Genomic DNA, 14082 nt, shown 5'->3' on the forward strand with positions numbered 1-14082 from the left:
AAAGGCCACCACTGAAGAAAAGACACAATGGCACATCAGGGCAGCTGGCCACAGAGCAGACAAAGGAAAGAGAAAGCAAAGAAAAGCAAGCGGCAAAGTTGGATGGTGCATCGGGAATCCAGGCTGGAAGGGGTTCTTGCGGCAGCTGGGGTTGTTGTGACCAGTCTGCTGGAGGCCTCTGATATAGGGGGGAGCCAGGATGACGAGCCAGCACCAGACAGAAGGGTCAGCAGCAACGGCAAAGCAGCTTTTCCTCATGGTCAGCTGGTCTTTGCAGCAATTATCAAGAGTCAGCAGACCCTTGTACCGTAGAGCTGAGCAGATGCACAAGGTCAGGGACTGTGTGTGTGTGTGTGTCTATGTATAAGTGTTTGTGTGAATGTGTGCACAAATACATGTGGGTGCACATGTATGTGTCTATATATGTGCATGCATGTGTGTACATGTGTGTGTTTGTATGTGTATTTGTGTGTCTGTGTATATGTGTGAGCATGTATGTGTTTGTATGTGTTTATTTGGGTATGTATATGTGTGCCTGTGCATGTGTGTGTGTGTTTCCACTTGATAGACATGTAAAGAATGCAGCCTGTTCTAGATTGCATTCATTAAATATAAGCATATTATCTCCAACTAGAACAAACACATGGTCATGAGAAAGGGTCAGGTACCAATAAAGGGCAAATTACTTTAGGCCTAGCAATTGTGTTCTTATGCTGAAACAGGGAATCTGGTGTAATCTGTCAATCAGCGGTGCAGTTTTAAAACAGGTACAGTGGTCGGGCCAGTACCCATTTCATCTTTTAGAAATTCAAAATGCAGTAGAGATTCAGTGCAATAGAAGGTATGGAATGGCCAGAGGCATAGCTCAGTTCATAGAGTGCTTAGCTCACACACAGTCCTGGGTTCAATCCCCAGCACCACAGAAAACCAGACGCAGTGGCATACTTCCAGAGGTGTACACAGGAGGATTGGAACTTCAAGGTCAACCTCAGTTAGATGGGAAGTTTGTGCACAGCCTGGACCACTGTCTCTCTCACACGGATGTGGGGTGGTTGGGCAGAGAGGGGGAATGACTCAGGATGTAGCTCTGATGTACCTGCCTAGTGTACACAAAGCCCTGAGCTTAGTCCCTAACGCTACAAAAAGCCAGACATGCCGGTGCACCTCTGGTACTCCAGCACTCTGGAAATGAGGGCAAGAGGATCAAATGTTCAAGGTTCTTCTCAGCTACACAGTTCATTTGAGGATAGCCTGGGTGCTTAGCTTTTTTGTTTTTTTCCACACTTAGGACACTGCACAAAACTGGGGAAAGCACTGTTTTCATGGTTGTCTGGTCACCGTGAAATTCTGCAGAGATGTTCTTCCTCAAAGGAAAAAAGAATGCCCGTGTCCAAACAGGCTGGCGAAAATCACGGTTTAAACAGCATTAAGCATCTGTCAGTGAGAAGGACTTTCTGACTCACCACCGTGCTGGTGCGCACTGCAGGGCTGAGGGGCGGCACCACGTCGCCCGGCCTCTCCCTTTTCTGTAGCTGTGGCTGTGAACTCTTTGTTCCTGAGCTCTGCTGAGCCACAGCTTAGTTCTGACAAAGACAGGAACTTCTAGGTCTAAAGAGCTGGTGCTGGTTCTCTTACAGGTGTGTCTAATCCACAGCCCATAGGCTATCTTGTAGTCCGGGATAGTCCTGAATCCTAAACTTACTTAAAACAATAGGCTGTTGTGTGTGTGTGTGTGTGTGTGTGTGTGTGTGTGTGTGTGTGTGTGTAACTAGAGTACAAGGCAAAGCACAGACTCTGTGGATGGGCAATGTCCTATTACAATCTGAGAACGTTACACACGAGCCTGGAAAAGATGGCTCAGCAACAGACTACTGTTAAGAATACTTGCTACCATTGCAAAAGACCTGGTGCCTCCCATCGACTGCCTGTAACTCTTGTTCTAGGGGATCAAACACGCTCTTCAGGCCTCTTTGGCCACAGCATGCATGCAGTACATGTTAAATGTTTGCAGGTAGAAACTCAATACACACAGAATAAAAATAAGTCTTGTTTTTAAATAAAAGGTTAGGCATCTCTGTCAGAGTGTGTTGATGGTGTCTGTGTCCTCCTCATTCTCATCTTCACCCACTGTGCTCAGAAAAGTGTCTGCCCTGACAGAAGCAATAAACAGCTGCTGGATGAAGGACTCAATAAGAGCAAGTGGCTTTCCCAGACATTCCCAGACACCGAGTGTTCACAGTTAACCGGTTCTCAAATACTAAGACACACCAAAATCATTCAGAAAATTATACATTTCTGGGGCCAAATTCCAGTTTTAAGGAAATAAATCCAAATTTTTAGCTTCTCAGACAAATCTAACAAATGGGTCATACTCTACAGAGTCACTTAAAAAAGCAAGCAAACAAACAAACCAAAAGGATCCCTACAGGAGAATGTTTTAAAACAGTAAAAATCATTGAAGACAGGCAAAGTCTCATAGAAAACGGAATTAAAGAACAGAGATGAGATTCTAGAGTTGGTTACAGTTTGACAGCAAGGTGAGGTCTCCTTCTAATAGGCTGGGCTTGGTAATAGTCATGACCTTCTTCCTCATCACTGTAGCAGGCAGAAGGAGGAGGCTTTGTAGAGGAGAAAGGATATGTTGCAGGCAGCTTCCGACGAGGTTAATGTGTAACCCCATGATTATGTGGCAAAGGCTGTAATTCCAATACACTCACTGGTTCCAGGTCACCACGTGGAGTGGGCAACGGTGACCCAGAACAGAAATTCAGTATTAGAAGCCAAGATTTGCATGCAAACTTAAATGGCACTCAAGATCCACTTGCTCCTGTTCTGTGGAATTATTGAAAGTAAGAAACAGGCCACTGAACTCCTTTAGAGTGAATTCTGTCAGGTTGGTATGGTAGGTGTACATTCCAAGAAAGTATTAGAAAATATTTTAAACACTGGGTAATTTTGAATTATTCAGGGAAATCCCCTGCTGGAAAAATTCCAGCTGTGGTGTGTATGCCTGCCTTCCTGCCTACAAGAAGATAGGTATTACACTACTATAATTTTACTACCCTTCATATTTTCTTCTGAGGTTGCTCTAGCAGTCTAGGTAAAAGCTAGCTTTCCTCCTGGCATTTTGCCAGATCATTTAAAGGTGACTGATTACTTCCCTAATACATTCTGCAAACACACTGGGAGGTAGCTATCTCATCTAAATGGCCCCTGAAGCCAATGATCTAGCCCTACTCTTAGAGAAACCCCAAGAGAGAAGCTTTACAAAAAGGTATTTCATCTCACACTACCATCCATGTCTTAAGAGCATCCACATTAACAGATGAAGAACTGCCTGTATCCGCTGGCACATTAACAAATCACTCCAACAAGCCTTAAGATACAGGTTCTTCTGCTAAACTTTAAGAACATCTACACTGCTCTGAATCCATTGCTGTAGCTGTCAATTAACCTTAGGGAAGTTACAAGCCTCCATCCTGGCCAAAGATGCTTACCAGGACCTATAAGTAGCTAGAAGATGGAAGATGTGGTTTCTCTCTTCTTTCCTCATCTATCCCTGTCCTTTCAATGTGGTACCTTTAGTGAGTCATATGATTTGCTATTATTTCAAAACCAAATAGATGATGTCAGAGTTTGATAGCTACAGTAAGAAGGATACTGAGCCAGCAAGGTGTTCTGCTTAGAATCCTTGTTTCTATCCTCTGGGAATGGAGCACACACCACTATCTAAGTTGAAAAACCTGTATCCTATATTCAGTCTATATATAGCAAAGAGATTATTCAAGAAAGCATACAAATGGCCAAGAAGCCAAAAGTTGCACTTCACCCCATTAACCATCAGAAAGACGTAAGCAACAATGTGGCACCCAGCTTACACCTGTAAAATGACTAAGATGCGAAAGGCAGATGGTCTTGTGTGCTAGTGAACAGAGAAAGCATCCAGAACTTTCCCACGTGCTGGTGGCTGAAGTGTAGACTGGTGCAGCCATCTTGAAAAGCTGACTCACAGACTCTGCTGAAGCATCGCCCATGCCTACCCTGGGACACAGCAACATTCCTCTCAGGTACACATCCCACAGACTGAGACTACAACCACTCACCACAAGCACTATTATAAGCTCATACCCGGAGGAAGTACATTATGATTCTTGTTTAACAACAATTTTCAATAAGCACAGATTAACTGCAAAAAGGAAGAAAAAAAAAAGAAAGAGTAGGGACAACCCGTGCCTTCCACAGAGCAGCCCTCCATATCAGTCATTTCTTTCACACATGTGAAAGCTGGAGAATTTTAACCTACTTCATTCTTCTGCTTTGGATGGCAGTTTGTTCCCAGTTCAAATGTGAACCTCATCACCAGAAAAGATAATCTGATGTCTACTCATGAGCTAACTGATCGGACTTCCTACCTACCTCCGCTAAAGAGCAGGATTTCTGAGTGCTGAACATGGAGAGTCTACGATTTATAGGAATGAGAAGATCATTTCACACATAAATCCTTTCCTCTCTATAGGCCTGGGATGAAATCTCTCCAGTTACTGCTATTTTTATTACATTTGACATTTTTTATTTATTTTGTATACATGGTGTCTACATATGGGTTTGTGTGTGCTGTAGCATGTGTGAGGAGGTCAGAGGAGTCAGTCCTGTCCTTCCATCATGTGTGTCCTAGGGACTGAGCTCAGGTCATGAGGCTTGGCAGTGAGTACCTTTACCTACTGAACCAACTTGTCAGTCATAGCCCCAGTTTTAGAGATGAGGAAACTGAGGTACAAGGAGACTCTACTGGTTGGTGTTGGTTTGATAAAGAGTCCCTGAGTTCACAGCTGTTAGTTTGAGCATTTGCCATGAAGTGGTCTAAGGTTCTGTGGGGGAGGGAAGAACCCTTGGAGACTTTTGGAAATTGGAATAGGCAGAGAGAGGGAAACAGGAGAATGCCAAAACCCAGCAGAAGACTCACCACAATAAAACAAAGAACAAAAAATAAACAAATTGTGTTCATGTATGTATGTGCGCATGTGTGTGCAACCGTGTCATAATACACAGGGACTCGTTGAAACAGTCATCATTCAAATGAATCAAGATTAGTTGGATATCGCTAACTCATTTTATTTTGTAATTTAAATACACTAAAGAATATGGTGACTGTGGTTACGGTTTTGGCTGGATTTCAGAACAACACTGCAGGGAAAAAAAGTTGTAGCTAAAATAATCTTAACCCTTGAAGAATATGGTAGCCCTCATTCACCCCAGGCCACCCTAAAAGCCACACCTCTTGCTTAGGCAAGCTGTGTACCACACTTACTTTAACAACTAACTCCCAGTTGGGCATCCTCTCATTTTCCTTCTGTCCCCAGTACCAACTCTGCTGTCAGTCTGAGACATTTTTTTTTTCATTGCAACATGAAATGAAAGCGTAGGATGTCATTTACTGCCTTGTACATTTGATTGGACTCTGAATATCATTTACATTCTTGGCCTGGTGTTTGACACAGAAAGATGATACAGGAAGGAAATCAAGCTTGTCCCGAGTGCTCTTAAAAGCCCTGCCTCCCTGGGTGCCACCCTTAATCCTGCCAGTTCACACATACCACCCCACAGTCTAGGAGGATGCATTCTGCAAGTGGTGTACCAGCAGCAGATTTTTAAAAGAACAACAAGAACCCCCCCCCCATCCCATCAAGTTGAATGCAATTTTAGACTAAAACACAGATTTCCCCTTTCAAAGCAATGGAGACGCATGTAGCCTGTTAAATTTATAGAATGCCTGGTCTCCCAAGACTTTGCAAAGGGAATGGCATCCATCAAGTTAATTTCCTTGGGGATCGTCTCAAACATGGAGAATGAAAGGGCCCAGGCCATTAAACATCAAAAGAATGCTCTAAATGCTCATTAAAGTTCTATTATATTCTCTTTTTTATTTTTCAGAGACCAGATTAGATTAATTCAATTGAGAATATTATGCGTATCAAAGCTGACAGTGTGAATGTGTGGAGTTGGCTGGAGGGAGCTTAATGCTTCAGACATCTGTTCATTCAAGTTATACAAAACACGAAAGAGCGAGCTCCATTAGACTGGGGCTGACTTACCAAGCCGGCACACGTAGACACAGCAACGGAGGACGAGCTGTCATTTCTGATAATTCCCTGATACAAACACTGCTGCACCTCGGGCTCCCGAGTCTCTGAAGCGCCGTCCTTTCCAAGTACCTGGACCATAAAGTGACTGCTCAAAATCGCCGAGGGCTTAAGCTCTAAGTGTAGATCCTGTCCAAATGCTGAAAAGCGGTAGTGCAGGGAGCCGCTGGCACCGTGTGCTGATCTCCTTTTCCTGTTGTGCAGAATGTCGTGTGAGATATATGACCCGTCTGAGTCCACTTCTACGGGTGTGACAAAGGCGTAATCTGTAATGGAAAAATTTAGTCTCAGCACCCAGCGCCCAAGGTGCCAAAGGTCACTTTCCAGCAGGCTGCCCCCCAAGCTCACGAAGACCTTGTTCCATGTACCTAACAGTGAAGAGAACTCAGAGGAGCTCCTGTGTGTTGCATTCTGTGCAGTCAGGCTCTGCCACCTTAAACTCCTACAGAGAGGCTACAGCTGGGGATGTGGCTGGGTGGAGCAGCCCTTTGCCTAGCAAAGCCTACAAGGACTAAAAAGCTAAGTGTAATTCTGTAAGTTTCAAAGATGTTTGGGTGAGAGGTCAATACTCAGTCTGAAAAGAAATACAGGAACTCTTCGTCTATTCACCATGGAGCATCTGTGCATAACTGTTCATCACTACCACCATCATTGTTATTGACCAAATTAATCAATATAAAGGGGGAATTTCTCTTCCAGGAGATTGACAGCCTTGGTTAGGTTGAACTAAGAGCAGAAACTTTTCTGGCGGAGTTTAAACTGCAAATAACTGGGGAAAGTGTGCAGCTTCAGCTCATTAACAAGGGGTAGACAGCCCCCTCTCGAAATGCCACTGTGCACAAGGACAGGATTCAAAGAGCTTTCACTGGGGACTCTCCCGCTTAATCCGAGGCCTGAAATACAACCTTGGCAAAAAAACGTGCCTCGGAACCATCAGGAGCATCCTAGATAGAGGCTGATGTTTTGAGCTGCTCAGACTTGTTGGAGGGGGTGTGGCAGACCAGGGACACCTGGAAAGGCATGTTTAAAAATGCCTTCCCTCTGGCTCCCCTGAACAGCACTAATTGCTACGTGATCTGGGGGTGGGGGCCGTAGGGGGGGGTGGGCAGCTAGGAAACAATTTGCTGTGGGAGAGAGCAAAGTCAGTACAGTGCTTTCTTTCACAAGGCATTGGAACTGAAAAGCACCATCCCAGAAGATGATGTGGAGCCTGTCCTGTGTGCATTAAAAAAAAAAAAAAAAAAAAAAAAAAGTTCTGGGTTTCCACTTTCTAGGCGCAGAATGGGAAACTAATTTGGAAAGTGTTTAGAAAGATTCCGAACAACTAAGAGGCATGTTTGAGTCACTTGGGTCCTTGGCTCGAAGAAGAAAAAAGGGGGAAAAAAATTCCCTTCCCTAACAGTCAACAACAATGAAATAAAAACAGAAGCCACTAAGGAATCAGGAAGTCTTACAGTGTGTAGGGATCAGTATATGATATTCGAGCTACATTCTAATTAGTCTCGTATTAGCAAAGAAATCAAATATGACAATAACATGCCCTGTTTCTCTCTGGACCATTTGTGACTTTTAAGGCGTGGCTAACTCTTTTATGGCTCTCCACTTTTCTCCCTCTCTCCTTTAAACTAGGAACACCCTATCATTGACATATTTTCAGAAAATAAAAGAAAAAATGTTTCCCTTCTCTTTCCCTTAAAACTGAGCAGGACATGTTTTAGTTTTCAAAAATTCCTGATATGTTGCTCTGCAGGTATGTAGCTTTTGATTAAAGCCAGCCTTTCGCTTTCTTTCTTTCTTTTCTTTTTCTTTCTTTCTTTCTTTCTTTCTTTCTTTCTTTCTTTCTTTCTTTCCTTCTTTCCTCCTTTCTTTCCTTCTTTCTTTCCTTCCTTCCTTCTTTCCTTCTTTCTTTCTTTCTTTCCTTCCTTCTTTCTTTCTTTCCTTCCTTCTTTCTTTCCTTCTTTCTTTTTCCTTCTTTTCTCTCTTTCTTTTCTTTCTTTCTCTCTTTTCTTTCTCCCTTCCTTTTCATTAAAGAGAAAAGCCATTTTCTCTATTTACCAGAGTAAATAACAGTAAATATAGTAAATGACTACATAACAGCCATTTCCGACATATGTTCCAGACAGAATTTCTGCAGTGTGTGTTTTTCACCTCCTTGTGCACAGCCGTCTGAAACTCCACCTGTTCTTACTTGGAACATCGTGTGGGAGTGTCAGCCAGTCATCCCCATCCCTCACCCACCCAAGACACCTGCTACAAATTCGTTTCCAGAGAGGAACATATATTCAGTCCTGTCTGGGAGAAGGGCCACTGAGAGGCCCCTGTAAAGAATGATGTGCTGTGCTGGATACTGATGCTCCTTACAGGAGCTGGGGAATGTACCTCAGTGGGCAGAGCTCTTGCCTAACATGCATGAGGCCCTGGGTTCAAGCCTCATTGCTATACAACCAGGTGTACTGAGCATGCCAGCGAAACAGCATCAGGGATGCGGGGGTAGGGAGATGCTAAGGTCAAGGTTATCTTCTCTGTAGCTAAATTACACGAGATTCTGTCTCCAAAAACACAAAGAAAGAAGTCTTTACAGGCCAGGCTGGGACAGAAGGGCTCCCTGACCATTAGATCCTGATAGAAGTTTCAGAAACTCTAGGCTCTGACTGGACGCATACATTTCTGGGTCTCTTGTCTTCTCAAGCCTTTGCCCATGATTCTAGCCGATTATGGTCAAGAGGTCTCAATTCCACAGAGATGGAAAAATTTTAGAATCCCAAGAAATCTATGCTGGCCGGCAAGGTCTTGTTAAAGAGCCCTGGTCAGACATCAGCTGTTCTTCTGCAGGTAGTAATACGCAGTGAAAACAAGAGTTTCCCTCTCTGGGAATACTATGGCGTTAGTAAGTGAGGAAAATGAAGCGTACTCCGGGCCTTTGGGGAAAAAAAGAAAAGGATTTAAAGCACCCTGTGCTAGCTCTTTCCAGAGAAAGCTATCTTTGGGCATCCGTGGCAGGATGTTAGTCAGTAAAGAGAGAAGAAAGGAATGGTGGGAAAGCAGGGGAAACGGGGGCTCACCCACTCATAACCTAAACTAGAATTAGTTTCTGCGGCTTTCCCAGAGGAGGAAGGAGAGGAAGGAACCTTTTATCCATTCCCTACTCTGTACCCACTTCCTTTCTAATTTTTTTTTTTCTTACTTAAGTTCGGATTCTTAACAAGCCATCTGTGAAAGAGGGAAATTATTTTCTCATCTATATGACTCGCAGCTCGAGGCACTGATTTTCTGATAAGCTCACAGACCTTGCCATTCTTCCCCTTTCCCAGGGAGCCTTTTCCTCAGACAGCACACACCTGCCGGGGTTAGGAGGTGCGCCTTTTTCTAACACTTCTCTTTTAAACACAAAGGGGAAAGCCCTTGCGGCATGGTGGCGTACACACAGAGAGGGCATATACGAACCATCATTTAATCCGCTGCCACCGCTGCTGCCGCTGTCACTGGCTAAGGCAACGGCCACCGAAGCACAGCAGAGGCAGCACAGCTGGAGCGCCTGCAAGAGAGAAAAAGGTGACACCGGCTTGTGAGCAGCGCCGAGGGGCGGGCGCCTCCCTGGTCCCTGCTGTGCGGCGCGCCCCTCGGCGGTGGCACCTGCCTTGGCCAGACGCCCCAGTCCGGCGGGGACCCACGGCGGCCCGGGACCCGCAGCCCGGAGGGCACAGGCGAACAGAAGGGCGCACTCCATGGTCAGGTGCGAACGAGGTGGCTGCAGGAGGCGCGCATTGTCCCCAAGGGCAGCAGAGCCCCAGGTGTGGCGCCAGGTGCGAGTCGCCGCCGCTCCGCTCACATGGCAGCGCGGGAGTCCGCGAGCCTCCTCCCCGCTCCGGCCGCGCGGGCCTCCGTGGCGCTTCGGGGGTGCGGGGGGCTCCGAGAGTCAGGTCTGCAGCGCCCGTGGCTGGGAAGCTCTGTCGATGATGCCCGCGGGTCTGCGCGTGTGTCGGTATCGGAGTGATTGTCTGCGGCTGGCTGGCGCACAGCAGCTCCGGCTGGCTTCCCCAGCACGCCGCCGAGCGCCCGCCTCTCCTCCGCGCCGTGATTGGCGACCCGAGGTTTCCCCGAGCTCCTGTGCAGCAAAGGGCGTGGGATTCCTGGGCCTGGGCTCCAAGGGAGGGGACGGAGGGGGCGGGGAGGCCGGGTGGGAGTCAGAGGGTGGGGGAGAGATTGACGGACGCAAGGCCAGGAGAGGGAGGGCAGCCCTCAGGGCTCAGGGTCCGCCTTGGGATCCTAGCTTAAGCAGCTGGAGGCTCAGGTAAGAGGCGTGACGTCTGGACAAATCTTCTAATGACAGGGTGAAGAGAGCCAGGGTTCGCTGGCAACTTTCTGCAGTTTTCTCTCTCACCTGCCGCATCCTCGGCCCTGCGTAGACCAGGTGGGAATCCTGAACCTTTGATAAAGAGATGAGCAACCCGAAGCTTGGATGCGCTCAAGATCATGCAGCTGTCCGGAATCCCCCAGTAACTAGCACATTTAGGGCAGCCTAAAGAAGCTAAATAGCCAGCAGTGAATAACTAGTTCCTAGTGTGTGAACCCTCCCTCGCCAACCTGCTCTGAGGTGCTCTTCTCCAAGATCTCTCTTCAACAGGTTGAATCTTGTCCCCAGACACCCCCCCTCCCCCCGCACCGTGGACATGCGGTGCCTCCTATTCTGTATGGCCATCCTTTTAGTGAATGCATTTATTTGATTGTTTTGATCTCTACAGTTTGTAGTGAGAACATACTTTTTCACAGGCCAGAGGAAAAGTACGTTGGGTAATTTAGCTACAGTAAAATAGTAACAGAAGCATGTCAACTATCATAAAAGGGCTCACAGAGGCGTTTGTTCGTTCGTTTGTTTGAGACAGGGTTTCTGTAGCCTTGGCTGTCCTGGACTCACTTTTTAAACCAGGCTGGCCTCTAACTCACAGAGACCTGCCTGCCTTTTCCTCCCAGAGTGCTGGGATGACAGGCATGTGTCACCATGCCTGGATCCACAAACAGGCTCTTAAGCTAGAAAGAATCAAGTTGTGAGAGAGCAGGGAGGGAGCGACAAAGGAAGGAAGGGGACTTGTCAGACATGAGACAAGTCTTAGAGATGTCACAGGGGGGAAAAAAAAGCCCAAAATAGTAGGTGCATTTTACAAGAAAGAGGGAACTGAGATCCACCTGCTAAGAGAGAGGGCACAGCACAGTAAGAACTTGAAGTAGGAAAGGTTTTCTTGTTTTTGTTTTGTTTTGCCATGCTGGAAGCATTAAACAAGCCAAAGACAAACCCATCATGTGGCTAGATGAGAAGGGCCCTTGGCAGGAGGTGTACAAAGCAGGCAGGTATTCAGGATGCAGAAAAGCTTTAGATTTCTGTGGATGTGTGTTTTCTATAGGTAGTAAGCAGTACCAGCTCCAAAAGTCAACCAGTGGGAAACCTATTGAGCATAGAGCTAGACCATAAGTACTGAGGCAAACCTGAGAGAAAAATGATAGCTTACTATTGCCCGCATCGGAGTGTGCAAGGATAGACTGAAGGAGACAGCCCTGCTCAGTTCCCTGAGTACCGTTTAAATGAGGTCCATGTGAAGCTTAGGAAAACTGATAGGTCAATGTACATAGGCTAGTTCATTGACTGCAACAGTAAATGGTAAACTTGGACTTCAGGACAGAATGCGGCACATGTCTGCTGGAAGAGGCCTGGCTTCAAAGTGAGAAAACTCGGGACTCTGTAATCACCGGGGTTTCCCAGGGCCCCTGTCTTATAATATGTTAAACAGGAATCATCATGATGTCTAAAGGTTATCCTAAGGACTAAGTATATTTTTCTATACATTTCATAAGTAGGCTTTAAAAGTAAGAACAGAATATATCCATTACTTGGTATATGTTATGTGAAATTTACATATGCAGCAAAATTGGTTGTGATGCTAAGCCAGGCTCCATTGGGTACAGGACCCAGAGAGGAGCATCCATCAGATTCTGATGGCTGATTTAACAAATTAGGTGACTTCACGGAAGGACTGGATACTAAAGGAAATCCGGCATCAAGGACATGCAGAAAAAAACAAAAATCACCCCCAACGTGTCATTCATTACCTAACAGACTGAGAAAGGAGACTGGGTTCAACAGTGCTGCAAGTCACAGCACAAGGTAAACTTGAAAGGAAACTGGAAGGAGAAGTAGTCTATAGGCAATCAGCTGATAATTGTGCCCCTGGCTGATGTTCTCCCCATAGACTGAGATGAGTTTGCAAGAAATTATCCACATCCCTTCAGGCCTCCTCTCTTTGTGACTAGGTTCAAGGTTGGAATCCAAGGAAGCATCTCTAAATTACATAGTCCGCTACTGAGATCTGGACATGGATAACTCTTTGTGATGCGGGCTCCCCCATGCATTATAAAAATAGAATGTTTAGCAACCTCACCCTGGCCTCTACCCATAATGTGCCAGTAGCACTCTAGATCAGCTACTTTTCTCAGTACTGTGACAAACTGCCAAGTACCTGACATGGATATAAGGGAAGGAAGGTTTATTTTGGCTCACAGTTAAAAGGGATACAGTTCATCCCATCAGGAAAGAGAGGCATCTGGTTACATTGTGTTCACAGTCAGGAAGCAGAGAGATGAATACAGGTGTGCTAACTCGCTATCTCCTTTTTAATCAGTCTAAGTGTCAACCCATGGACTGGTATCAACCGCATTTAGAGTGAGTTTTTCACCTGTTATTAGCCCAGTCTTCTAGATAGCCAACTGCCACATAGACCCGCCCTGAGGTTTATCTCTTCCATGATTCAACATCCTGTCAAACTGTCAGCCAATATTAACTGCCGCATACACATAGTTCGGACAGACTTGACGATGTTCCCAGGGTTGGGGTTGAGGGATGGGTTGCCCAGGAGAGAACATGAATGAAAAGTGTAGCTCCTAGTCTTTATCTTTTCTCCATCAGCACAGAGTCCCTGAGTGCCCATCCATTGAGATCCTCAGACTCCTCATGGACATAGGTGGTTCCTCCCCCTCAGTGTCTTTCCAGTTCTTATAACGGGTTCAGTTTCTGAGACCCATTTCTTATATCACTATAAACATAGCAATCAAAATTCCAAGTGTATTCATTTATAGGTAAAAGTGTCCAATCTCTTGTGCAGGGCTGCTACACAAACATTAGCAAAGCCATAACTCCTGGGATCACTTTAAATAGTAAATGGTCTAAGAACTGGGCCTGCAATATGTCTGCACCATCTCTAGATGGTGACAGAGAGTCATCAGCAAGATCACTTGAAGATGGGGGTTTTGTAGCACTTCTAAGTCATTTGGAAATATTTAAAAAAAATTTTTTTAGCTTATTTTAAAACTATAATTTAAAACACTGTAGTAACCGTTAAAGTTCATAACAAGCCGGTAGGTTTTTCCTTTTCAATCATATCCCAGAACATGGCATGCGGATGGTATTAAAATGTGGAGGAAGAAAGGGAGGAAGAGCTAGAGGCAAGGAAATGGAAAACAGGAACCTTTGACATAGAGAAAAAAAATATATTTAAAACTTTTGCCCATTACCCTTGCTTTAAAATCAATGGTAGAAGTCTAAGTGTTGGTTTTATTTCTAGTGACATAAATTTAACCTTCTTATTCTGCAAAGCAATGTATCATCAGTAATATAACTCTTTCTGTCTAGGTCAAGAACTATGAGGTAAACCCTGTTCTCTGCTTATATTTCCCATTGTCCCTGGTCCATAAAGATGCACAGATCCCTCCCACAGAGTAAAGCATTTCCCAGCATTCACCACGGTTAGCTTTCTGAGCTAGCCATCTCCCAATTTTCTCCCCTCCTAAAGGCACAGTGGGGCCTGAGGGGAACTATTCTTCAGCCTCTCAAAGGCTGTACCCAATAGGTTTTATTGAACAGGTGTGTATCTCAGTTTCCTGACTTTCCTATCTT

At 45.4% G+C, this 14082-nt stretch overlaps 1 protein-coding gene across 1 annotated transcript in view; it reads right to left on the reverse strand.

Annotated features, from left to right (window-relative positions):
* Positions 1–9891, reverse strand: part of Adamts18 (ADAM metallopeptidase with thrombospondin type 1 motif 18) — a 151514-nt gene extending 141623 nt beyond the window's left edge. The window contains exons 1-3 of the mRNA XM_055621629.1: positions 9778–9891; positions 9585–9675; positions 6093–6406 (exon numbers count right to left, since the gene is read on the reverse strand). Coding sequence (XP_055477604.1) covers positions 6093–6406; positions 9585–9675; positions 9778–9867 — 495 coding nt within the window. The 5' untranslated portion in view covers positions 9868–9891. The remainder of the gene's footprint in view (positions 1–6092; positions 6407–9584; positions 9676–9777) is intronic.
* Between the last annotated feature and the right edge of the window lie 4191 nt (positions 9892–14082).

This window comes from Psammomys obesus, unplaced genomic scaffold (genome assembly GCF_907164565.1).
Source record: "Psammomys obesus unplaced genomic scaffold, mPsaObe1.curated_primary_1811, whole genome shotgun sequence".
In the NCBI taxonomy this organism is placed as follows: domain Eukaryota; kingdom Metazoa; phylum Chordata; class Mammalia; order Rodentia; family Muridae; genus Psammomys; species Psammomys obesus.